Source organism: Rhopalosiphum maidis, chromosome 1 (assembly GCF_003676215.2).
Source record: "Rhopalosiphum maidis isolate BTI-1 chromosome 1, ASM367621v3, whole genome shotgun sequence".
Lineage (NCBI taxonomy): Eukaryota > Metazoa > Arthropoda > Insecta > Hemiptera > Aphididae > Rhopalosiphum > Rhopalosiphum maidis.
Genome location: NC_040877.1, coordinates 5991068 through 6017265, shown reverse-complemented (window position 1 = coordinate 6017265; position 26198 = coordinate 5991068). Strand labels below are relative to the sequence as shown.

The 26198-nt window shown below is 27.2% G+C and overlaps 5 protein-coding genes across 5 annotated transcripts; 2 read left to right on the top strand and 3 right to left on the bottom strand.

Moving 5' to 3' along the window:
* Positions 1–295: 295 nt before the first annotated feature.
* On the bottom strand, positions 296–6128 carry LOC113550454 (serine/threonine-protein kinase Sgk2-like). Its single transcript, XM_026952283.1, has 10 exons — positions 5876–6128; positions 5518–5716; positions 5331–5426; positions 5130–5266; positions 3603–3713; positions 2522–2795; positions 2196–2462; positions 1962–2135; positions 1748–1888; positions 296–1591 (listed from the first exon to the last, which is right to left on the bottom strand). The coding sequence occupies exons 2-10, from the start codon at positions 5653–5655 to the stop codon at positions 1430–1432; spliced, it is 1500 nt and encodes a 499-aa protein (XP_026808084.1). The 5' UTR covers positions 5656–5716; positions 5876–6128; the 3' UTR covers positions 296–1429.
* A 129-nt stretch (positions 6129–6257) lies between these two features.
* LOC113550455 (programmed cell death protein 6-like) lies at positions 6258–8416 on the top strand. Its single transcript, XM_026952284.1, has 4 exons — positions 6258–6516; positions 6580–6686; positions 7361–7629; positions 8214–8416. Exons 1-4 carry the CDS (start codon positions 6458–6460, stop codon positions 8310–8312), a joined length of 534 nt encoding a protein of 177 aa, XP_026808085.1. The 5' UTR covers positions 6258–6457; the 3' UTR covers positions 8313–8416.
* Positions 8417–8544: 128 nt separating this feature from the next.
* LOC113550453 (replication protein A 70 kDa DNA-binding subunit) lies at positions 8545–11562 on the bottom strand. Its single transcript, XM_026952282.1, has 2 exons — positions 11361–11562; positions 8545–10498 (listed from the first exon to the last, which is right to left on the bottom strand). Exon 2 carries the CDS (start codon positions 10477–10479, stop codon positions 8653–8655), a length of 1827 nt encoding a protein of 608 aa, XP_026808083.1. The 5' UTR covers positions 10480–10498; positions 11361–11562; the 3' UTR covers positions 8545–8652.
* A 6363-nt stretch (positions 11563–17925) lies between these two features.
* LOC113560899 (longitudinals lacking protein-like) lies at positions 17926–21556 on the top strand. Its single transcript, XM_026967019.1, has 4 exons — positions 17926–18497; positions 18597–18791; positions 19630–19776; positions 21307–21556. The coding sequence occupies exons 2-4, from the start codon at positions 18606–18608 to the stop codon at positions 21349–21351; spliced, it is 378 nt and encodes a 125-aa protein (XP_026822820.1). The 5' UTR covers positions 17926–18497; positions 18597–18605; the 3' UTR covers positions 21352–21556.
* Positions 21557–23057: 1501 nt separating this feature from the next.
* Positions 23058–25721, bottom strand: LOC113560968 (AN1-type zinc finger protein 2A). Its single transcript, XM_026967112.1, has 6 exons — positions 25377–25721; positions 24841–24883; positions 24583–24757; positions 24361–24515; positions 24217–24292; positions 23058–23496 (listed from the first exon to the last, which is right to left on the bottom strand). Exons 1-6 carry the CDS (start codon positions 25429–25431, stop codon positions 23401–23403), a joined length of 600 nt encoding a protein of 199 aa, XP_026822913.1. The 5' UTR covers positions 25432–25721; the 3' UTR covers positions 23058–23400.
* Between the last annotated feature and the right edge of the window lie 477 nt (positions 25722–26198).

Below are 26198 nucleotides of genomic sequence, written 5' to 3'. Positions count from 1 at the left end.
ATGTTATTATATATTTGATTTATAGAGATACAAACGTCAATAATTCAATATTTAACATACAATTAAAATACAAAAACAATAATGATAACAGTAGGCTTAACATTTACCTAATTAAACTTTTGACAAATACAATTTTTAAGATCAACAGTATAAGAGTAATCAATAAATAATACAATATATTTAATAGTTTTAATTGAAAGTATAGTAGGCATTATATAACTTAAATATTAAATGTTAATAGTTTCAAAAGAAATCCATTGGGTATAGAAATGTACACTTAAAACAAATTAAATGTGTAATAATTCCTATATAGTAAATTATTGTATATAAATCACATAAACATTAAACAAACATAGGATGAGAAGTTAAGTAAGTCTTTAGTAAGAATTATACATAATATAAGTAACATTTGGTTTTTAAAATCATTTAAATTTGTTTAAAACAACAACCCTAGAAAAAGCACATAGTATAATTATTAACAATAAATTATGGCAGTATCCAGTGAATGTCGATTTGTAATAATTAACACAGTGTTATATTCCATAGTTAATAAATTGAATTAGTCTAATCTTAACATTGAATGACTTATACCTTACAATACATTTAGTAGTAATATTAGTAATTCATGTTATGATAATACATGGGTCAGAAGCAATAAACAATTTGTGTACCTACATATTGGCTATTATTTAATAAATTACACAATGTAAATGTTTTATTTATTAGGAATTTGTTGGTATGTTCTAATTAATGCGTAATTGGGTATACAATATTTATAACACACACCTATAATAGAGTATAGATTAAATTATTTAAGTATGATATATTATAATATAATACAATTTAATTTATTTTTAGTGTATACATGCATATTGAATTACTAGTTTTCACTATTAAGACTTATTAAATGTTATTATAAACTCACAGTTTATGCAGTACAATAATGTTCAAGAATTTGATGTTTAAGCTCAAATAAAGATGGTGTAATAAATCACAGTTATCATTTTTAAAATTCAATTTTTTTTTTCATATTGCAACATTTTGGCAGTGATTAACAATTAAAATATCATATCAAGTAATATTAATTAATAATATACTTCAATGAATTCTTTTATAAATTGTTTTTTCTTATTAAGACCCTGACTTTTTATTAAGTTGCAAAATTAATGTATGAACACACACTGGTGCTAGTGTATTAAAAATGGAATGTTATTGCTTATTTATTTTGAACATATTATTTATTGCTTCTTAAAAACATGAAAACATTGATTTTAATATTTTAGAATCACAGCTATTAAACTAGAATAAAAACATTTTGTGTAGATATTTAAAAGTTGTAGAAAGTAAGTCTTAGCAAGCCAGCATACAAGTCAATTAAATGTAAATTATAAAAACTAAGGATAGGAACAATATTATTATTTGGTTATTATTAATCTAAACTAGACGGAGGAGTGTAGGAGAAACCAGCAAAAACATTATCTATGTCGTGTTTACTAGTAGAAAGTTTTTCATCGCAAAATGATGACATGGATGAACTGACAGATTCTTTTGTAAATTGTGGATCAATATATTGCAGATCACATGTTCCATTCTATATAAAAAAAAAATCATCAATATTTAATGAATTAACTTGCTCAATTATGAAGTTATAACACTTATAACTAAATGAACTAATTGTTATCTAATTATGTTTATTACATAAATACATACATATTAAAATAATTATTTTATGCTAAACTAAATTTACCAGTTGTGGTTGAAAAGGAGGTGTAATACGTTTATTCAATAAATCATCCCAATTGATTGATTTAAAAAATGAATGTTTTTTAACCTCATTGAAATCTTGAACATTGCTACCAATTCTTTTATTGCTTTCTTTTTCCAATAACTAAAAATAAGTATTTGAATCAAAACATAATTTTGATAATTTTTTTTTTCCATTTTAAGTATATTTTTCAAACCTTATGCAATAAATTTTTACATTGTGATGAAACAGGTCCTTTTATTTTTAATCTACTATGTAAAACTAAATTATACATTTCTTGCACATTTAAACTGTAAAACGGTGGGAGTCCAAATAACATTTCATATAGTACTGCACCAAGACACCACCAGTCAACTGATCTGCCATATGCCTAGTAATAAATATTAAATATGTTAAGTTATATTTTTATTTTAATACTTTTTAATATTACTTCTTTCCTGATTATTTCAGGAGCGAGATATTCAGGAGTTCCACAAAATGTATTTGTAGTTTCAGTTCCAATGAGACCTTCCTTACAAAATCCAAAATCAGTAAGAACCAAATGTCCTTCTTGGTCAAGTAAGAGGTTTTCTGGTTTGAGATCTCTATAAATAATACCATTAGAGTGGAGATAACCCAGGGCAGATGCTATTTCAGCTGTATAAAATTTAGCTCGGGTTTCTGAGAATCTGACTTCTTTTTGTAAGTGATAAAATAACTAAAAAAGTAAAAGTAAAATTAAATTAGATTAATACAATAATGAAAGCATTCATTTACCTCTCCACCATTTACAAAGTCAAGTACAAAGTAAAGTTTATCTTTGGTTTGAAAGCTGTAGTGAAGGCCAACAAGAAATGGATGATTTATATTTTTAAGCAAAACATTGCGTTCACACATGATATGTTTGACTTCATTTCTTGCAAGTATGTGCTTTTTATCCAAAACTTTAACAGCAAAATGAATAGATTCAGTTTTGTGTTCAGCCAAGTAAACTTTACCAAAACTGCCTTTTCCAATAATACGTAGAAATACAAAATCTGATGGTTTAGCACTAGAATTTAACATAATACAAATTAATTAAACTTTTAACATAAATAATTTATAAATATATTTTAATATGTATTTATTTTTTAAGGCTTATTCAAGTCCTATTGGGTCCACAACTGCTTTTACAATGACTTTTTTGTTACTTTATGATGCCAATTCCTCTCTGTTTAACACGTCCAAGGTTTTTAGGGTTTATTGAACTAGATCCTCCTGATCTTCTACCATTTACTAGGCCTTCACTTTGGTTGTGTTTTATTTTGCCTCTGTTTCATAATTGTCCATTTGAATAAATTATTCATATGTTCACCAAACATCCCCGACTTATTTCTAACTTTGACTATTTAGTATGCCCGCTATATATTTATTTAATACAACTATAATGTTTTCAAGTATAAAACATTTATTTTATAATAATTTATTTCAATTGAGACCAAGTCTTATTAAAATCTCTTGGATAGATATTAAGTCGTTGTCTTGTTTAATTTACATATACATATATTAACTAAGTTATAAACTATTTTTTGCACGTTAAGTACTTAAATACTAATATTTTGTATCTAATTCAGTAAATTACACATGTTGGTAGATGTATAATTAATATACAATTTTACTATTATAAATTTGAACATAATATTGACTGTGTTGAACAATCATAACAAAATTAATAAAAACAATTTATTTTAATGTTATATAATGGATTTCTTTGTTATTTTATTATTAGCGATTGTGCGTTATGAGCAACGAGAAATCGCCAATATATTTTCAATAAATTTATTGCATATGAGTATATTATAATAATTGTATTACTTACGATGGTCTTTCTGAAGGTCCTAAATTTATGGTACCAGAGCATTTAAAAAGGTTTGGTCTATCTGGTTCTTTAACTTTAGTATCCAAATTAAAAAATGTGCGGACTTCACTTCTATAAAATTAAAACAAATGTTTAGTATTATTAATTTAAAAAAAAAAAAACATCATTATAGTATAATAGGTACATTTTTCTATGAGGTGCATCTGTCTTAACCATATCATTAAGTAGATGTCTGCACACTGTTTATTTACTCTATTGGACACATAAGCAACATAGACAAAACACATAGACAAAAATTTTTATTTTTAATAATCTTAAAGTATGCATTTAGTAAATGATACAGAACAATATTTTGTGAGTATAATATATTAGGAGTAGAATGGTGCAAACAGAGCATCCTCTGCTGTTGGTTAAATATGAAAAAAAAAAGTATAACTTATTGATTTGTCAAAATATTGTGTTAAAACAATTTAATATCCTTTTAATTTACAACAATTTAATTTTTATTTTAAAATCAAAGTTTAATAGTAGAATATAAAACTGATATTTCAAACTATCAAATATTATAAATATTATCCTCTATATATTTTTATAATAGATATTTTTACTATAAGATTACTAAAATTATAAAAACTGTTATATGTGAATGATAAAATATTTATCTATGTTGTAAAAGTATTCAAGAGAAAAACAAATATTGCGCTAACATCCTTTTAAAAAAGATCAATAATTTATTTATTTTGTAGCAAATGCAGTGATTCACCAGGAGCGCAACCAAACTTCAATACAGTCCTGGACATGGCCTAGATAATATTCTTACTTTTAAGTTTGATAATATGTAAATTAACTTCAATATTAAAATTAACAACATAAAATATGTTCTACTGAATAAAAATTTGCTATTATGTACGTTAGTAAGACAGAGACAACACATGCGAGTATAATATCCTCTTAAATATAAAATATATTCAAATAATTGAAAATAAAATATAAAAATGTTTTATAAGCTAGATAGTACCATTAGTATCTAATATTTATTTAAGCCGAAGATAATAACTTTGATCATACTAAATATATACTATGTGTTTTAGATGAAAAAGTTTCAAAATGTATAAGTAATTCTTATTAAAAATTATACACAATTATACTCTAAGTAAAAACTAAAATTTTTATTTACTATTTAATATTTTTTTAACTTTTTATTATATATAATTATTAATTAATATTTAAAGTTAGTCATTAATTAGTATTATACACTTTTTTATCTGCTTAATAATTTTTACAAGGTTAATGAGTGAATATAACTGCACCAATTCACATAGATGAATACCACTAATGTTTAGTATAAACATGCATTATTTATTATGAAAGTGTATAGTGTATTTAATCACTTCAAATTATAATAATAGTAGAGCTCATGAAAAAAATTTCTGATTCAGTCATTCTTGTAAATTCTTTGTTTACCTCTTTTTAGCTTTTAAATATAATTTTATAATAAAATACTAAGTAATAATTAGTTAAGCTTACATGCTTAGTAAATTGTTTTGATGCATTAAATGATGTACAAATTGATCAAGACCTTCCCGGCGAGAGGCAATGAATGAGGGATCCATGTTGTTACAAAACAATTTCTTACCTGGTATTTTTAAATTTGAATCTGGCACCTAAAAAATAAAAAATATGAATCAATAAATCTTCCAAAATTAAAAATCAAAACTTTAACTTTACCTGTTTCTTTAGTAGTTCATTAAGTTTGTAGAATTCATTATAACGTCTAAAAACATGCCAAGTTTCATTGCGTGACCAAATTACAACTTTATACACCTAAAAATACAGAATTTAATTTTTCAATACTAAATACTATACACTATAATAACAATTTGTTATTTTTTTTTAAAGAAATTAATGTAGGTACTGTGAATTTTTTATCTTCCTGCCAAATCTCTGCCTGGGACACCATGGCAGCAGTTTTATCTTCATCCCCATCCATAGACAATTTAGAACAGTTTTCACACGTATCTAGTTCTACTTGTATGCTGGGCTTATTTTCCATGTCAACACATAACCTGGAATGACTGCCAATGATAGAATATCCACTCCGGCCTTTAAGATGGCTGAAAAAACAAAACCAATTCAGACACATCATACATTTAGTCATTTCAACTAGTTTGCAAAATGACCCAGTGACCTAATAATGAACATTGGATCTAATTTTGTCACAAGATTAAATAATAATAATTGTGCATAATAATCTCTTCAGGGAAATTTATTACCTCACCACGACAAGTCCACTGGCATTCTACTTCCCACTACTGTCACATAATTGTTGATTGTTTTCTATAGCTAATAAAATAAATAAATCTGTGGAGTGTGGACACCGAACTTTCCATTTTTAGAACGGCACAGCTTATCACGTTGATGACAGAGTAACAGCGCATGCGCTTAAAAAGTTGTACGGTGATAATCGGAGTACTTTGTTGTAAACACGGTTGTAAATATATTTTTTTGTTATTATTTTTTGTCATGGTTATGAATTGTATATTATTTTTTGTTTATGTCAACGATGTGTTATCACTTATCAGTATATTATGTTTATAAATTCTTACTTTGTTTACATTATACGTAGAATGTAGATAAGAAATATAATAAATAATAATGAAATTTTAATTGTTATTCAGTACCTATTTCATTTATTATTGTTCAGTTGTTGACGTTGTTGTATTACTCAATAACTTGTTTAATTGTTTACCAATTGGTGCCTGGTGGTTAACCATTTCTTTGCTGACGTTTATTAATTTTCATACGTGTGAATTTCTAAATAAACAAGTAATACAAATCAAACATTAAGTTTCGAAATGGCTCAACCTCAAAGTGGAATGCCTCCTCCTACATTCTTGTTGGAAATGTTTCAGAAGTAAAATACCACCGTTTTATACTTTTATTAAGTTGTTTATGTAAATATTTCCTTATTTTAAAGATTAGATAAAGACCAAAGTGGTTCCATCACAGCTAATGAATTACAGAGTGCACTATCCAATGGCACGTGGACACCTTTTAACCCAGAGACGGTTCGCTTGATGTTGAGTAAGTCTATTGACTTACTGTTTGATATTTAAAATTTAACTCACTTAATATCTACAGTAAAATTATAATGATAATTTATGAGTAACAGCTTTAATTAATTTAATGATTTTTCAAAAAACATAAAAACTTGCAAGGAAAATTAATTCATGGTACCATTGGGGTAATGAACACCAATAATTATTACTGATTATGTGGCATCTATCATTTGTCCTTTGAGTTAAATTGTATCCTAACAAATAGTAGAACCCATCTTAGACAATATAAATACAAAGTTCAGTTAACTTAATCACATATGGACAGTAAGTTTTAAGGTGGTATAAATCACTGCCTTAGATGAACACTTGTACAATTTCCTACAAGATTTGTCAAATATTAAGAAAACCAATCGTAAACGCTCTAAGAAAATCCAAGAAATTTTCCTGCTTAGCATCCTTAAAAGCTATTGCATTACCACCGATACCATCATCGCATTAACATAACCTTTATAAACCAATAAGACAAGATTGTGAAAACTTGGTTTACTTTATATATTATGTATAGTATGTATTGTGTACATTATTCAACTAGTCTCATGATTCTAAAGGTACATACCATCATACAAATTAATAATACCAATAAATCAAATCATACTGTATATGTATTATATTTATGAATATTTATTTTATTATTTATAGACATGTTTGACAAGTCAAATAAAGGTACCATATCATTTGAAGATTTTGGTGCATTATGGAAGTATATTGTAGATTGGCAAAATTGTTTCCGTTCCTTTGATAAAGATAATTCAGGGAACATAGACAGAAATGAACTTCGAGCTGCATTACAAACTTTTGGATATAATTTAAATGATGCTACTGTTGCCACAATGTTGCAAAAGTTTGATAGACTTGGTAAAGGAACTGTACTATTTGATGATTTCATACAATGTTGCATCATGCTTAATGTAAGTAATGTATAATTAGTAAATATATAATATAAATATAGTTAAATTGTTGCTTTTAAGCCTATACTAGACTGGCAAGTTACCGAGAAAATCTCGGTGGGCTGCCCAAAATGTGGGTCAGTTTTATTTGTTTGGTCATGATTTTATCTTTTTGTGATAATTGATAATAATAAAATAGTATAAACATTAATAGCCTTGTCTACCTGGCGCGGGTTGCTTCAATTATTACAGAAATTAGTAATTATCAATCATAAAAAAATTCCTAACTATAACACTTATAAAATACAAAATATCTGTTTAGAAATTGCATATTATATTATCTAGGTTATCCACAAGACATCTTGAAAATTTAATTACAAAATTTAGCTTATATATATATACTATATTTTGAACCACACACTAGGCCTACATAGACATTACACTTAAAACATTGGTATATATTTGCTCTTTTGATAAATTTAAATTATTTCATAATTTATCAAAATCTATTTAATTATTTTTAGTTATAACAGAAATTGATAGAAATTATAATTTTTTAACTAAAAAAATTAATTTAATGTGTATATTTCATTTTAATGTTTCAGAATCTGACTACAGCATTCCGCCAATTTGATACTGATCAAGATGGAGTAGTCACATTACATTACGAACAATTTGTTGGGCTAGTATTTAGTATCAAATAAAAAAAGGGCTAATCATTTTAATATTTCTTACAAATTTTATTTTTACTATTGTGAATATATATTTTTTTTTTTAATTGAAAATATATTTGTCCGCATAAACAATATTATATATACAACTTAATTATACAAAAGAGGAATTTTTATTTTTATAAGCTACATAATATAATACAATTGATCTAAAACTGAGTTTACTATAAAAATGAATTAGTAAACAATTTCATAAATGTTGTGTTATTATAAATGAACTTATTTAAACAATAAAAGGATAAAAATGTAATAAACATATTATGTTAAGCTTTAAACTTATTAACTATAAATACAATTATAAAAATGATTAGTTTTACATTACTGATGTTGAAATTCCACTCAATCTTTTAATATCAGCAATCAATTTTGTAGAAGCTACTTTATAATCAATTGGTTTTATATTTACTAAAGATACTTTTAACCTAGTCTCATTATTGTACGTCTCCATTTTTGCTCTAGCTCTAATTTCAAATAATTTAAACATTTGTCTTTGAAAAACATCACTATATTCTTCCTTAGACTCTTCCATCAACCTTCCTAATTCTGCACTAGTAGTGCCCAAGAGGTTTTCAGCTGTTTCTTGGAACATAGTTACCCACTGGTTTCCAGTTGAGTCACTCAATTGTGCTGAAAGCATCAATCTATACTTGAAATTTTCAGTTTCATCATTACATTTTTCACAACGATATGTTCCATCATTACGATCAATAACTTTTTTTTGACAATCTGGTTTTGGGCATGCTTTATACAGGGCAGATTCAGATTTCACAAAAATCAAATGCGAGTACATACTATAATAATCAGCTTTATCTCCACTACCAAGTTGAGCAAGTTGTGCTCCTTTAATAGTAAGGAACTGAGAATTTGCTCCAGCATCAGAACGAGTAGAAATACTATTAAATTCAACATTTGAAGGAAGTGAATCATACCAACCTCTTAAGCGATGTGCTTCTTCTATGTCAGGATTTATTTGCATTACAGTTGATCCTGAAAGTGACAATGATTTGCTACCCATGAATTCTCTGATTCTGCTTCCTTTTATAGCAATAACAGGTTGTAATGATCCATCAAAATCTTCTGCCTGAGTATCCCATAATGTGATAGTTACTGAACTTAAAGACTGGTCAACAATAGTCACATCTCTTTTTTTTAATTCTTTTCTTGTAGTCTTTGACATTAACTTAGTCAATTCTCCAGCAGTTTGACAAACTCCTATGACATCTACTATACCATCAACATCGACATCTTTAACTTGACTCAATTGAACAAAATTAAATTTTAGAGCAGGCATTTGAGAATCATCAAAGTCATGACATGGAAAAATTTGTGTTTCACTAGAAAGTGTAAGTTCATAATCATTATTTAAATTTGAAAACTTTTTATTTGCCGTTTTAATTGACCCACGAGTTATGAAGTATACTTTATTTACTTCAACCATATCAAAAAATTTGTCACATTCACTGTTAAAGGCAGTTGCACGTATCTCACCACTTTCATCAAGTAGATCCATGCTAAAAAGTTTACCTTCACCTCTTTGATTGCTCCAAGTACGAATTGGGCCCTTGTTTATAACTCTAGCTCTGATTGTCCATTTATTTTGATATGGGCTTAGAGAATTAATAGGATGAATATTGCTAACATCAATGTCTCTTTGAAGACCATTATCTATAACACTTGCTTGAACAGAACGTGGTTTTGGCAAAGAATTAGACTGGGGTGTAGAGTCTGAAGCAGAAATACCATTTTCAACTACTTGACCAGAATTATCAATTATTGGTTTAGGATCACCAATTTTTGAACCCACAAGATCACCAGGTACCATAACAGCCAAATCTATAAGGATCATGACTTGTTTACTTCCTTTTGAACGGTCAGTTAAATTACTGATTATATGACGTTTTATCTGTAGGATCGAAAATTCATTAAGCTCTCCGGAAGTAACCATACCATTTAACTGAGTAGCCAACATAGCAAAAGAATTTAAATTATGACCGTCAGAAATAAGTAAGCGATATCTTTCATTCGCTCCTGCAGCAGTAATTTTCCTTACACCGAGAACTTGCATAACTGGATCTTTAACATCTTCATTGTTCATAATGGACTTTAATGCGCCTTTTGTTAACATTTTTTCGTATTCCATTTTTTCTATGAATAATTACCTGAATGAACATAACAAAGAAATAACTACGATTAATTTTAAAAGTAACTAATATTTAAACATTTTAAACAAAATATTTTGAAATATTTCATTATGTATTTAACAAAATAAAAAATAAGGCTACTAAATGTTGATGTCAATATATTGCAACGAAAATAAGTAAGTTCTTATAAATAAAAATATATTATTAAAACACATCGCCTAAATACAGTTGAAAATAAAAATAAATTTAAATTAATGTATTTCAGCTAAGAATAAACCTCAAAATTTAATGCAGTGAAAAAAAACTTGTCAAGTTCTTTACAACGTTATTAATAATAAATGATAACAAACTGTGAATACCTAATGAGGGATAAATAATTTCTTGCTAGAATAGCTTAATGATAGTTCTTAGAAAAATTATAAGAAAGGTACATCAATAATTATAAAACTAATTCATCATTATTTTTTAAACAATTCAGTCATACTTAAAATCAAACAAAATCTATTATCAAATATTATTGAATTGTAAGAATTATAACATATAAATCCACACATCAACATGGGTATGCATATATAGTTTTAAGTAAGCAAAAATATATATTTAGTCCGAATACTATGAATATTGATGATTCACAATGGGATTAAACTAAGCGCAAACGAAATGGTCATGAACTCGTGGTATAGTTGTCAAAAACATAAATAATCATTGAATATGTATTTTTATTTATAATTAACAATTAGTGGAATTACAGGATTAGATACAAAGGAAAATGAAACGGGTAATTGGACATGATCGTCGTCTATGCCGGCAGGATGATTGAACATTTGAACTTAACATACGAAATTAAGTACTATAAATTAACTTATATACAATGCCTTACCTTCAAATCAAATTTTCAAATCAAAGTTTGTTAAACGTCGAGTACTTGGTACAACACACAGTCACAGTGACTAGATCAATAGATTCTAGTGATTCTACAAATAATTTAAGTAATAAAATGTATTAATATTTAATATATTATCACTCACTTTTTTCAATTACACAAGTTATACTTAAACTTGTACACTATAGCCTGTTGTAGTAGTAAACAGTATAGTAGTGGTTACAAAGAATAGGTATACAAGTATAGGCGGGAAATGAGCTGATAGGAGAACCGATCTAAACTCAAAGATATTGTACAATTGGCCACTTTTTCCCGCTTTATTAAATTTCAATCGGACGTAGTTACGCGGCTGTGGCGGTTAAGACTTAAATTAGGAAAATATTTTTTAAATTTATTGTGTACAGTGTACACCACGTAATACATAGTTAAATACACATAGGTGATGAGTGATAGCTTAAATGATATAACCGTACGCTCGTATTATTACCTTTATCGTTTCTATGCTCGTAATGCTATTTACTATTTTAAACTCGAATGTTTTGTTGATTTTTTTATTTTTATTTTATGTGATTTACAATCTATAAAACAGTCAACAATATAATAATTAAATCTAATCATTAATTAGTTAAATGACTTGTGGTTACTGGTTAGCAGTGTTAGCACTAACAGACTAATACTAATGTATAAAGCATTTATAGCCTTTTAGGTCTCTATGGAAATTTTTATTTTTGAATTAACAAGGAAATGACGTTATTAATCGTAAATAGATGGATTTATAAGCCAGAAGCATTTTAGTATTAGAGGGCTTTCGTAGAACTATTAACTTGATTACTTAATAAGACTTAAGTAACAAAATAATAGTAACGAGTTAATTTCTATCAAATTCAAGTTACATTTATTTATAAATAATCAAATAATAAATATGATAAGATTATTATTAATAATGCATATTGCATAACAAAGTGAATATATCCACCTTGTTGCATAATATTATTATAGTCATGAGTCAAGGTGGACATATCCATCTTGATTATACTATAATGTACAATAAATTAATTAATTATTTTAATAAAATACGTGGTAGGTACACATTTAAACCCTTTAATCTTTGAATTTACGTCCATAACTCACTTTCTAGATATCCCCCTTCAACAGAATACAAATACATTTTAAATATTCTTTTGATAAAAAGGGAAAAGATATTATGAACATTATATGCAGGGCCCGGATATAAATGCAAATGCATACTCTTTTATAATTCACCTAGCATGATTTTGATTATAAATGTCGACGTTTCGTAACGTGTAGATTCTATGGTTAATTTCTTTTTGCATATTTTTGCATATTTGAACGAAAATGCATATTTATTGCATATATATTATATATTATAGCTGCATAAATGTTGCATATTATACAATTCATAGATTTTACGTCTGTAAAAATATCTACTGTCAATCGTAAGTAATCTATTATAATGGGATAGATTTCGCTAGAGCTAAACTTAAAAATGTTTTGACAAAAAATCGTGAATATTTAACAATGAAAAAAAATAATAGTATAATCAACGGCGAGGTAACGGAATGTAACGACGACGAGGAACTGTCAGTTGAAGATCTATATAGTTTTAAATATGCACCAATATGTGTCTTGTGACGCGGAAAGAAGTTTTTCCAAATACAAAAGTATGCTACGAGATAATCGTAGATGCTTTCAATTCGAAATCGATATTTATTACTTCACGCTGGTATTCGTCTCAAAATAATAATTTAATATAAATAGTATACCTAATACTTTTTAACACAATTTTATAAAAATAATGTTATTGGTTATTCCTGAATTTTAAAATAATACTTTACTTAATTAATTTATAATATTTTTATATACTTACACAATGTAAGTGTTTACATTGTGTATAAATGTATGTGTTTTTTAAATACATTTTAGCAAATTTTTATACATAATATATTTAGATTGTGTACATTTTTTACTCAAAACCTTATAGTTTGTTAATTTGTAAAAAAAATTATTTTGCATATTTTTTGCGTATTTTTGATATAAAACTGCATATTTTATAGAATTTTGTTGCATATATATCCGGGACCTAATTATATGTATTATATTAATATGTATTACCTATTTTAGCTGTAATTTTTGTCGAAATAATAAAAACAGTTACCAAGTACAAATTCAATTTATAAATTAATTACTTAAATGTTTTGTAATTATTGTACAAACCTATTAAATCCAGTATAATAATATTCACATTATTTTCTAATTAAATATTATGTTTATATAAATTATAAATAATAAAATTAATATTATTTTAATAATTGTACCTAAGTGATATTTAAGCTTAGTATTTGAATTTTTAATACACGTAAGTTATTCATAATAAATAATTAACATGAAAATTGACGATGAATGATGATATATCTACTAGCTCTAACGCCAAGTGTCGTAAAATAAATTTGATACGATAAATTGACATAACATCACGCTTTAAACAGTTTACTCCAGTCCCGTTGCCAGGGGGGCTTCCAGGCTCAAGCATCCTTCGAAATGTCAGACGACAATAATTTTATTAATTTAATTGACGCTACCCCAAACACAAAGAATAGTTAAAAAAAAAAATTTGTGGTAATAAAGCAACGACGCTCTTATTACACTTCCTTGATCTTGATTTGATAATATGTATAATTATATAAATTATATTGTCGAAAATACAGAGCAAACTTAATTAGTTGTTAAAATTTGCCATACAAAATTAAGCCCCTCCCCCCCGAAATAAATCCTGACTACTGGTTTAAACATCAATATTAATCTCTATATTAATTCCTATATGTAACTAATAAGTAGGGTTAAGGTATTTATGATTTTGCATATTACTTTTTTATATTGTCTAATAGCTTCCATTCTTATATAGAAATATGTTTCGTGATATCTATATATTCAAAATATTAAAACTATATTATGCATAAGTATATTTGCATATTTCACCATTTTTTTAATAATATAAATGCATATTTTGTGTTTTTTCGTATGTTATACATATACGCATATTTAACGGTTTTCGATGTAAGATGCTAAAATACTGTAATTTTATATTTTATTAACTGAATCTAATCTCATTAAGGACTTAAGGTTATCTGTATTTTTTATATTGATTATAAACAAACAAATTATTTGCACTTATTATTATTGAAAAAATAAGAATTCAATATATACGGTTATATACGGGATAAATAGTTTATAAGGTACCTACGTCCTATATACTTAATATAATTTTCGATAACCTACTTTGTTGTTTGACAAAAATATGTCCAATAGTCAATACTACTGAGGGTTGTTTTGTCTTTCGCACCAATGGGAAGTGGCATTTTCTGAGTATAAATGTAATAATATATATTATATTTTGTTATGTAACTATAACTTAATTAATTATATGATATATTTTACATTTAAAATGTGCACGAAATAATTAAAATTGTAGCTCATAACAAAAATGGGGAAAAATAGACAATCGCGCTCTGCTGTACAGTGTAGGTAGGTATAGTTTGAAATACATTAAAATTAATCGCACGGTTACGATATGCAAAAATAAACAAAACGAATAACTGTTGGACTGTGGTGTACCTTAATTGCCTATCCGACACGCCCTGTGAACATAAACGTATATTTGAAACTTTTGAAACTTGTATAATATATAGAATTGAAAACTATGTCTACAAGCAAAGCATAGTACTACATATTATACTTATCAATAAAATGATGTAAATAGATAAATTCGTATAAATGGTTATACGCTTCTTGTACTTTTATAACTTATGAGTTTTTATATAGTCTAAGACCAATATATAGGTATTAAGTACAATGTACATAGGTATTCAACACAACGAGTACAATATTACAAATATAATAATTTTATGAGTCATGATTTCTGTCACTACAAACTAAACTGTCTAAATTATGTGTAGATTATGTAAAAATATTCACAACATTCGAGAATAATCATTAATCACCATATAATGGTTATTATTACATATATACCTTTGTCCTTAAGTAATCGTTACCTAGTTATTACTATTGTCGTATTAGTAATGGTAAACATAAAATATTATTTGGAACTGCAGAATAAACTAATAGAGTATAATGCATAACCTAAATTAATATTAAACATAATGATGTCTTTTTTTGGGTAGATAGTAAAAATGTTTAGGTACCTAAACTCGACACTGACTTATATTAAATTATATGCGATGAGCCCAAACTTCCAAATTGTATTTATTATTAAAAATAATACGAAGACACCAAGTTAAAGGAACGATATTGGTATTAAAATTATGTGCGTTTTTTTGTACACAAAAAATATGAAATATAAAATCTTTTTAAGCAAACACGTGAAGATGCTTAAAATAAAATAGATTAAGTCTAATTTTAAAAATAGGTATTATTATTATTACATACAGTTTCTATCCAGTTACCAGTTTGATATGGATTACGGAGTACCAAATTATATTACTTTTATTTATATTTACAGTAGTGATGAGTTGAACCTGATTTTATGGTGTCAAACTACAGATATATAAATATATATCTATGTGTCGAACCGAACATTGTCAAAGTATTGCGAACAATGCGAACTCGAACCGAATCAAACTATTAAAACTTTTTATCGAACTGAAATTCGAATTTTGCATTGTTTTTCTTTTACAAAAATTATTTAGAGTTCATACGGTAAATAGATCAATTCGATTTACTTTCATTCTGAGTTTAAATTATGGACCTATCCGAGCCTGATCCAACCTGGTTTAATAAATATCGAAAAAATAATTAAAAAATGACGGAAAAACAAAAAGACAGATTTAACAAATCAAAAATGTAAACCATTCAAAATAAAAGTTTAAAAAAGTATTTCATATAGAAGTATCCAATTCAAAAATTGTGTTATTGAAGCCATATATTCTACTAGCCACATAGTACCTACTACCTAGTTGATAGTTCTGCTTCAAATTTGACCCATCAATTTAAAATTCAATGAAATCCAAAAAAATTTTCTTTCATCTAGAGATTCATCTCTATTCTCTATTTATATTTTAATAGTTACATAAATAATGGCCAGAACATATATGCGTTTAATATTTATATTTTAAATATAAATTATGAAGACATATTTAATTAAATATTACAATTTCAAGTTTTTTGGCGTAAAGACTATTATTTTTGAGTTGGGATATTAAGTAGAAAATATAATTAAAATAAATTTTTTGGTTCAGAAAATTGATCGTTTTTGTCTTATTTAACTATAACTTATTTAAAAATTAAGATATCAATAAAGCCTATGAGATGCCCCAGATAATATTATTGGCTTTAAGTTTGACAATAGGTAAATTGACTCTGATATTAAAGCTAACAGCATAAAATTGATTCTGCTGAACGCAAATTTGCTATGTTTTACGTTCGTAAGTCGGAGATAACACATGCGGGTATGACGCTCTTTGAGACAATTGCTCTTAATAAAATAAAAAAAACAAATAGTACAATTTTCAATAAATTTTCTTAAAATTTAAACTAAACTATTAAAAATTTCGAAAAATTACTTCTCAAAAATATCTAGTAAATAAATTTTTTGGACCAGTATGTCTATCCGAAAACGTTAACACAGAATACATTTATCAATGTAAAATCATTAATCCCTTTTAGAATTAAAAATAATAATTTGATGTAAATTTAATTTAGATAGATATATAAAATAGATATTATTTATTTTTTGTTTTTGTAGAAGGGCTCTAATTGCCAATTATTTTGATGAGGGGCTAATTCCCTAATAGTCCCATTACTTTTTATAGTTTTGTATAATTAGCGATTTCATCACCAGTTATCAGCTATTTTGTTTGTATGTAATATTGGTACAAATATCTGTTTTTTTGAACTTAAAATTTTCCCAAATAGCCTATAAATAGGGGGAGTATAGACGGGACTATGGGAAATTGAACATTTCGGCCTTGTAAGGCTATGGCTAAATTTTACGGTAGCTTGACACAGAAAAATTCAAATAGCAACTTAATTTGTACTTAACAACTTATATGTATCAATGGATAATGTGTAACAAGTAAAAACTGCTAAGACACGATATGTGCACGGTACATTTATAACAAAATTGTAAAAATTTGAAAAAGAAATTAGACCGCGGTGATGAATATCCGTCAGTGTCGCCAATGCAACGGCGATTATGCAATTTTCCGCGTGAAAAATCGGACGTCGCACAATAAGTCACCCGAAAACTGTAGGAAACAAACGAATGACTCGTCCCGCCGGAAAACTCTGAGCTCTAACCTAACAAACTCCGACGATGCCGATTGACGGCACCCTCCCGCCGAGGCGCCGAATGCCGGTGTTCCGGTGAGCGAGAACTCAAACTCATAGTCGGCCCCCTAGTGGTGCAGCCCCCCCATCGACAAGCGTAGTCACTTATATAGTCAGTCGTCACGATTTCGCACGCCACCGCGCCGTAACCAACGACGGGGTACGCGCCGCGACGGCTACCTGCGGTGGCGGGCGCTTTCGACCGGCTCGACGAAGCCGCCGCGCTTTCCCCGTCTACGACAACATATGTCGCTTCGCCGCGCCGGTCGGCCATTCACCGCCTACGTCGTCCAAGGCAGAAAATAACGCGCGCGCACCCGCAAACACGCACCGACGTACTCACGCACCCGCAGACACCGACACCCGTAACGCGCTCGTCAACACGTCGGGTCAACGTTTTTCGCGTTTTGTTTATCTCTCCGATATATTTTAATATACCTATTCTACATAATTATATTATATTTTATTATTACTACTATTATTATTATTATTATGTGTTTCTGTCGTTTCTGACACGGTTTTTATCACCGCAGTGTAGACGAGACACGTCCGAGTCCAACGTCGTCACAGTCGCGCGCGCCCCCGACGGATTTGGATATCACGTTATCGCGCGTCGTCCATTATTCAAGTTCAAGTTCGTACATGTTCTGGTGCACTGAGTGAAGTTTAGAACGACAAACGGTGAGGATCAGTTCTGTTGTTGTCGAGCTCTGTGGATCCCGTGACCACTGCACCGCCGTACGCGTTGTCAACGATTCGAACCGTAATAAGGTAATTATTATCATAATGGCGCACAGATACGATGCCGAGGAATGAGCGACACCGACCGTAATGATATACGCCAACTGTCGGCAATTGATTGTTTTCCAGTGTGTAATAATGGCAGACCAACAGCAATATTTCCTGAAATGGAACGATTACCAGAGCAACATGGTGTCGTCCTTTAAACACCTGAGGAACGAGAAAAGCTTCACGGACGTAACGCTTGCTTGCGAAGGACAGACGTGTAAGGCACACAAGATGGTGTTATCGGCCTGCAGCCCTTATTTCAAAGCTTTGTTAGAGGTAAGTCCTGTCGTTTGAGGTGAAGTCATACAGTTCTTGTAAAGAAATGTTGTAATGAAAAAACCTAGTTCAATTATTGTGTTCTTATGATTTAATGTCTGTCTGTCCATGTTTTGCAATATTATAACGGTTTAAAATCAAAAAAATGCATAGAGTTTGATATAGGTATTAACATCAACATTGTTCCATATACATTTCATATTATGAGATTTTTACGATTCCTTACAAATTGTCTTAATTAGTGTAAGGCCTTATGGGTTTTCAATGGTTTTCTGTTTACATAAGTTTTATTTCTATCTTAGATTATATTGTCAATTATTTTATAAATAACTAGGTAATATTTTATACCTATGGAGTTCTTCGTTGATAATCTCTGTTTAACTGTGTATATCTAGATCTTATACTGTTAATTATTTCAATTGAGTATAACAATTTTTGACAAACATAAAGTTACTCAAATTTTGAAATCTAATTACTTAATAGATACCTTTCATGGTAACCCAAGATATATTAAATGAAATAACAATAGTTATACATAGTATATAGTAGTGTAATATTGATTTAAATTGTTATAAAAAAAAAAATAATTATAACAGGAATTTTCAAACCATAGTATTCGAATTTATGTTTGAATTGTCTATAAGTTTTAAACAAGCAATTTTAATGATATTTAAATTGTATTGACATGGGTTTTTACTTTTTAGTAAACATAATATCAATTTATGAAGTTATTATACAATGAAAATTAGATTTAAAATATAAAATCAATATAAGTAGGCTTACCTATTAGTCATTATATAAATTGAATAATTTACCCTTGCTTAAAAACTGTATTTAGGAAAACCCATCAAAACATCCAATCATAATACTTAAAGATGTACCGTTCAGTCATTTGCAGTCTATACTGGAATTTATGTATGCAGGAGAAGTTAATATAAGCCAGGAACAACTGCCAGCGTTTTTAAAAACAGCTGATCGTTTGAAGGTAAGTTAATATTTTTCATATAATCTAATGTCATTATAATAAAGAGAAAGTTCAATAATTATACATTTCAGTATAATTATTATTAATAGCTAATTAATTATCATAACTTGTAAACACATAAATACTTACATAATTTTGTCAGTAAATGTAATTTAAGTTGAAAAAACATTTGAATTATATTATTTATAATATTTTATACTAAAATTAAAACTAAATCAATATTTTTATAACTAAGCCTGCCATAATGTTTAAAAACCAGAGAAATCACTCTGTTGTATAGTAGGTTTTGAGTGTACTTTGCTGCTGATCACTGATACAAACGTGTTAATTTTTGTTAACTAGAATTTGATCAGATCATTAGATACATGTTCACTATCTCAATTACCAACTGTTTAATTTCCATTTTTTCCATTTTTTTCCATTTTTTCCATTTTTATTTTATCATCTACTGTCAATAATTTAAAAAATAATAATTGTTTTGTTTAGAATCCTTCCCAAAATTCAGTTTCTTTTAATATATTATGATTATTTTTGAACTCGTGGGGACTTGAAAGTTAAACGTTTTTCTTGAAAGAATTCAAAAGTGTTTTTTTTACTGTTTGATACACATTAATTCCTGAGATTCATAATTTTTTAATTAATAGTAAATAATAAAAATGATTTTAAATGTCAGTTAACCAAATATCAATTGTGATACCACAAAAATCAGCTGACAAGTTTTTAACAGCTTAGACGACAGAATAGACACATTTTGTGGTATCAAGCAGTAGTTAAGATAACGGATAAGTACTAATAATTACATATAAAAAATGATTCTGAGTGTAGATGGTTTGTTCTAATAATTATTTCTAAAGATAATTTTTTAGTATTTATTAAACATTTATGCTACTATATAATATTATTTCTTTATTCTATTAATAACATGTTAAATTAAATTAATTTTTGCCAAAAATAATCAATATTTTATTCTATTATTAAATATTTATACAATATTATTATTTATGATTGTATTGAACTTAGTGTCAGTATACCAATGTACCATAATTAGAATAGTATGAATAGGTTTATGATATAAATAGCTTAAAATTATTTACTTACTAACTGTACTTTTATCCCTTAAAATGTTGTTATTTATTTGTTTATTAAATACATCTTATTATTAAATGGTAATTCAGCCGTGGTCCTCTGCTGTAAATAATATGAAAGAGAACAAAAAAAAATACTCATTGATTTATTATGAGCCATAGATCGTGGTGCCTTTAGAAAGTGCCCACGATGCCCCTAGTGCACAGTTTGAGAACCACTGGTTTATATAATTTCCTTTATAAGAATATTATTTATTCTCTTATTATCCTATGTATAATTTCAAAAATTAAATAAAAGTTATATTATAGAACTTTATTATAAAACAATTAAAACAAATTGTGTCTTTCTATATTAAATCTAATCCAGGAACCATTTCTGTTATTAACTAAAATATTTATTTTAATTAATTTGTTATATTTTTAACATCCATTTTATTTTTTTTAGGTCAAAGGTCTTGCAGAAGCTCCACAAACTATTAAAAAAGATTAGTATCTACTCAACATTGCTAAATATGTTTTTAATTACTATAATCTTTATTAGCAAGTTAATGAAGAGCCCAAATTTGCATTATTTTTCCTTTCCTTTTTTTAATGAATTATTATTTTATTTGTATTTACTTATATAATACATTTGTCTATACATTTTACAACAGTACAATTAAAAGCCAAAAATAATAACAAAAAAAAAATAAATAAATAAATAATTTAATAACAATATTTATTTTATAGAAATAAACTCTTAAGTATAGACATTATGTGTTAATATGTAGTTGCAAAATGTAATTTTTGTTTTTACATAAAAAAAAAAAAAAAACAAATCAACGAGTTCTGTAAATATTATACTTGTCTTGTACATTTATCATGAATTACAATTATTATTATATATTATTTTAATAGAGCATATTAGTCTATGTTAATAATTGAAAAAAAAATGTATAAACCTTAATTGGACATTTTATAATGAACACAATAAATTTAGGTAAAATATATGTGGTTGACATCTTTGTAATTTTGTTTTATTTATTAAATAATTGAGGTATCAAAAGATAATCTTTTAAATTTCAGAAATTTATAAAACAAAATAACTTGCAGTTTGCAAAATTTCTATTAAAAAATATCAGTTAGACATTAGTAAATATAATTAACAAGTTACCATATCCATATTATCTTGGAAAACTTGAATTCTACAAAGTAATATAATTTTATTATTGTTTTTAAAAAAAGGAAAAATTGAAGATGAAGTACTAGACTCAATAAATTCAAATTGATCAGATTATATCTTAAAACCAACTAAATATTATAATACAACTAGCTGTCTCGACACGGCGTTGCCTGCGTATTGCAAAAATATTGAGGGCCTCAATCAAGATAAAAACTATCCTATCTTTTAATTAGGATCAAATTACACAACAATAGTTTTGGAGTTTATCCCGGATAAACATTGCGACACATGATTTTTATATATAAGATGTATTATAGAGATAGAAGATAGTATATAGATAGATAGCCGAATTTTACTTTTCGGAACAATTCATATCTACATGTTATCGACGATAAAACACACAAAAGAATATTAAGGTCAGGTTGCAGGTAGTTACTTTTGCGGTCGGTCATGAGAATGCCTGAAATACACCATGCAATTATATACATAAGTATGTAAATATATTAAAAAATTGAGATAAAAACTATCTTATCTTATAAGTAAGACCAAAATACACACAATGTAAAAAATTTCATCAAGATCAGTCCAATAGTTTCAGAGTTCATCCTGGATAAACATTGTGACACATGATTTTTATATATAAGATTTACTTGATTCGTGTTACTTAACTTAATGTTTTAAGGTTTTATCATGTTTGAACAGAAAAATAATTTAAAATAATTTAGAATCAAAAAATATTATTTACTGTTAAGTGTAAATTAAAGGTGTCCATATTTTTCAGAGTATGGATCAAAACTCATCAGTTCTAATAAAATTTTGATTATTGATTATAACATCAAAAATACAAGATATGAGCGATGTAAGTGGAAGGTGTTAACTAAACTTGAGTGGCGGAAGTCAATTAGTCCAGTACCTTAACTTCTAGATTCTGTTAATAACGGACATACACAATACATTTTTACTATAAATGCAATTTTAATAACTATTTAATATTTGTAAAACAAAAAAATAAATATATTTTTAAAAAAACACCATCATGCCTATTATATATTCAGTTATTTAAATTTACATATACATTATACATTAATAATAAAATAACAAGTTTATTCATTTTTAATGTATGTAAATTTGAATTGAAGAAATTTAAAATAAAAACATGAACACCAACAAGGACGGAGTATTTTTTTCAGGTTATTCGGTTTTATGAAGTAGGTTAATTTTAAATGGTATTGCTTAAAATACATGATCACAATATTAACATATATAAAATAAAATATTTCATTTGATACATAAAATGTCTGGAATGTATAATAATCTTTTAAAAATATTAATAAAAAATGGTATCTTTTGTGCTTGATTTAATAAAAATTAACAATTTTATGCAACAGAACATCTTGGTTGAGGACTTGTGGTATTTTTGTTCGTTAAACGTTCAGACTCAGCTAAGGCTCTTGCTAATGCTTCATCTTCACTCTGAAAAAGTAATAATTCATATTATACTTTTGGTATTATGCAAATAATAATGTCATAATTAGTTAGTACTTGTTTTACTTAAAAAGTAATTCAAAATAAATTTTGCCGAGTACACGTTGTAATCAATTAAATATAATATACACAGTGGCATATCCAGAATTTTTTTTAAGGGGGGCACATATTGTCTAAAATTGTAAAAGACATTGTAATATGTGTTCATGTATACAAATAAATATAAATCTTTAAAATAAAAAATAGTAAATACGGCCAATGAAGGGAGGCTATGACCCCTGATCCCTCCCCTAGATACACATTTTGGACATTGATATACATTTATTATTTAGTATAAACATAAATGTTAATAAATAATTAAAACAAAATGTAGAATAGACGCCTTTGCCCTAAACTGAACCACAGAGTATTAATGTGGAAATACAGAATATCTTTGTTCTTATATTATGTGAGAGATAGACAGACAAACAAATATTGGTATGTTGGCCTTTTAACATCAACATTTTAGACTACTGATATAGATGTTTAGTGGCAGTGGCAACCTGTCAGAATAATACATTTTATACAGCACAGAAGCGAGGAGAGAACAAATACCAACCAAATTGTACAGATTATAATATACTATATTATTAAAATTGCAATTAATGATTAGTTTTAAAATTTGTTTTAACTAAAAACAAAAACTATAATACTATAATTTAAAATTACCATATTTCCCTGTATTGCAGTTGCAGTGAAAGCTTTTTTTATAATTCCATTGGTTCCAAATAAATTTTTAACATCCCTACAAGTAAATAGTAAATAAATGATTAAAAAAAATTATTTTTGGCATGAAATTAAATATTTACTTACGTCACTTTTCTTTGGACAGATTTTGCACTACCAGTACAACCATGATCTAAAGGATGACGATGTTTAAAACAATGGTTTTGACGACATTCACTACATACCAAAGGCACGGCTTCCTTACCTCGACATTTTGTTACCATGCATCTATTTGTGAACACCTATAAAAACAATCATTTGTTAATTATCAATTATATATATTAAGGTTTAGCAATTTTATATAAATACCTTTCTACTTTCAGTAAACTGACAGTCATTGTCAATGTGTTGCCCAACAGTAAAATCTGGTTCTTGCCCCCGTGGTATTGGTACTGGTTTGTTGCACAAAGGACACATGGGTACTTGTACATTTTTTTTGTAAGCAGATTGACATTGATGGCTGCTATAGCTCATGTGATCAGAACTGTGACATCAGAGATGAATCATCTTATATAGTTATACATAGATAATAAAAAAATATAAACATGTTTTTAGAATATAACATACCAAAATATACCCGAACAGGCATCGCATTTAACTGGCAGGAAATCTAAATAAAAAAAAAAAATGATTTATACAAATAAATAAAAAGCTTCATTAACAATTAATAGTTTTAAATTTTTGATTGCAAGTAATACCTATAGGTTATAAGCAGTAATATGCTTTAAAATAACACAATGGTCAAAAATGTAAATTAAATTTCAAGTCGTATTTTTAAGAACTCTAATTAGATATTTGCTATGCTTATTTTGAATAAAAAAATATAATGATGGAGACGATAGAGTTCTTTAAAGGACATCACACACGCATGTTGTACTATTGATTTTAAAATGACACTTAGCCGCAAAATTGTACTACATAAAAGATTTTTATAACTTTATTCCAAACATTGAATAACACTCCATCGGTGAAGGATTAGCTTACTATAATTACAAATGATAAAACTATGTACAGAAGTTAAGACCGTAATTCTGATCAAACTAAGAAATATATTTTTATTAAACCAAATAATTATGTTATCTTCAATATTGTCTTTGACTCACCAAAACGTTTGCACGTCTCTTTGCTGCAGTTCTGACCCAAATGTGGGAATTCCATAGCGGCACAAGCAGAAAAGTTACAAATGAAAAACAAAAACAAAGAGACTCGTCAAATAAGGAACTCCGGAGCACTTCCGCGTTACTAGTGAATTCGTACAACACTATTGTGCATTTCTATGTAGTGCGCTTTATATCAACTGAACATTTCCACTTTCCCAGTTCTCACGAGTCATGATTACAGACTAGTAACAAAACTAAGGAAGGAGACTGCCGACAGCCGAATGGATAGAAGTATTTGCGACAAAACGCGCAATTCGCACTATCTCCGTACACTGTGCACAGTCATTATCATCAATGTGCTGAATCACGATACTATCAGGGTATACTATCAGCCCGCGCTGTCTACTGGCAGACTTTGCAGTGTTATTCGTAATCATTACTCATTAGTCAATATTAGTCATTGTCAAAAATTAGCATTAGCTAAGGTTTAACAACTTTAGCGTAAGTTTAAAAAAACTTGATCTAATTCTTAGATATTAAAAATATTAAAATATAATCAATATTTTATGTTTTTATTTTGCAAAGAAATATTTTGGGTAATTTTCTAAACAAATATTATAATAAAGTAAAAAGCAAAGTAATTTTTGTTAACTGTTAAGTAATAAACTCTTGTTTAAAATTTGTTTTTTTTTTATAAGTATTCTAATTTTAAATGCTTTTTTTCTGTTATCTTTGTTTTAGTATTAATGTTATCATTAAGACATATGTATTTATGATTTTAAGACGTTGATTAATTGAAAAATATGTATTTAATTTTTTAGTAAA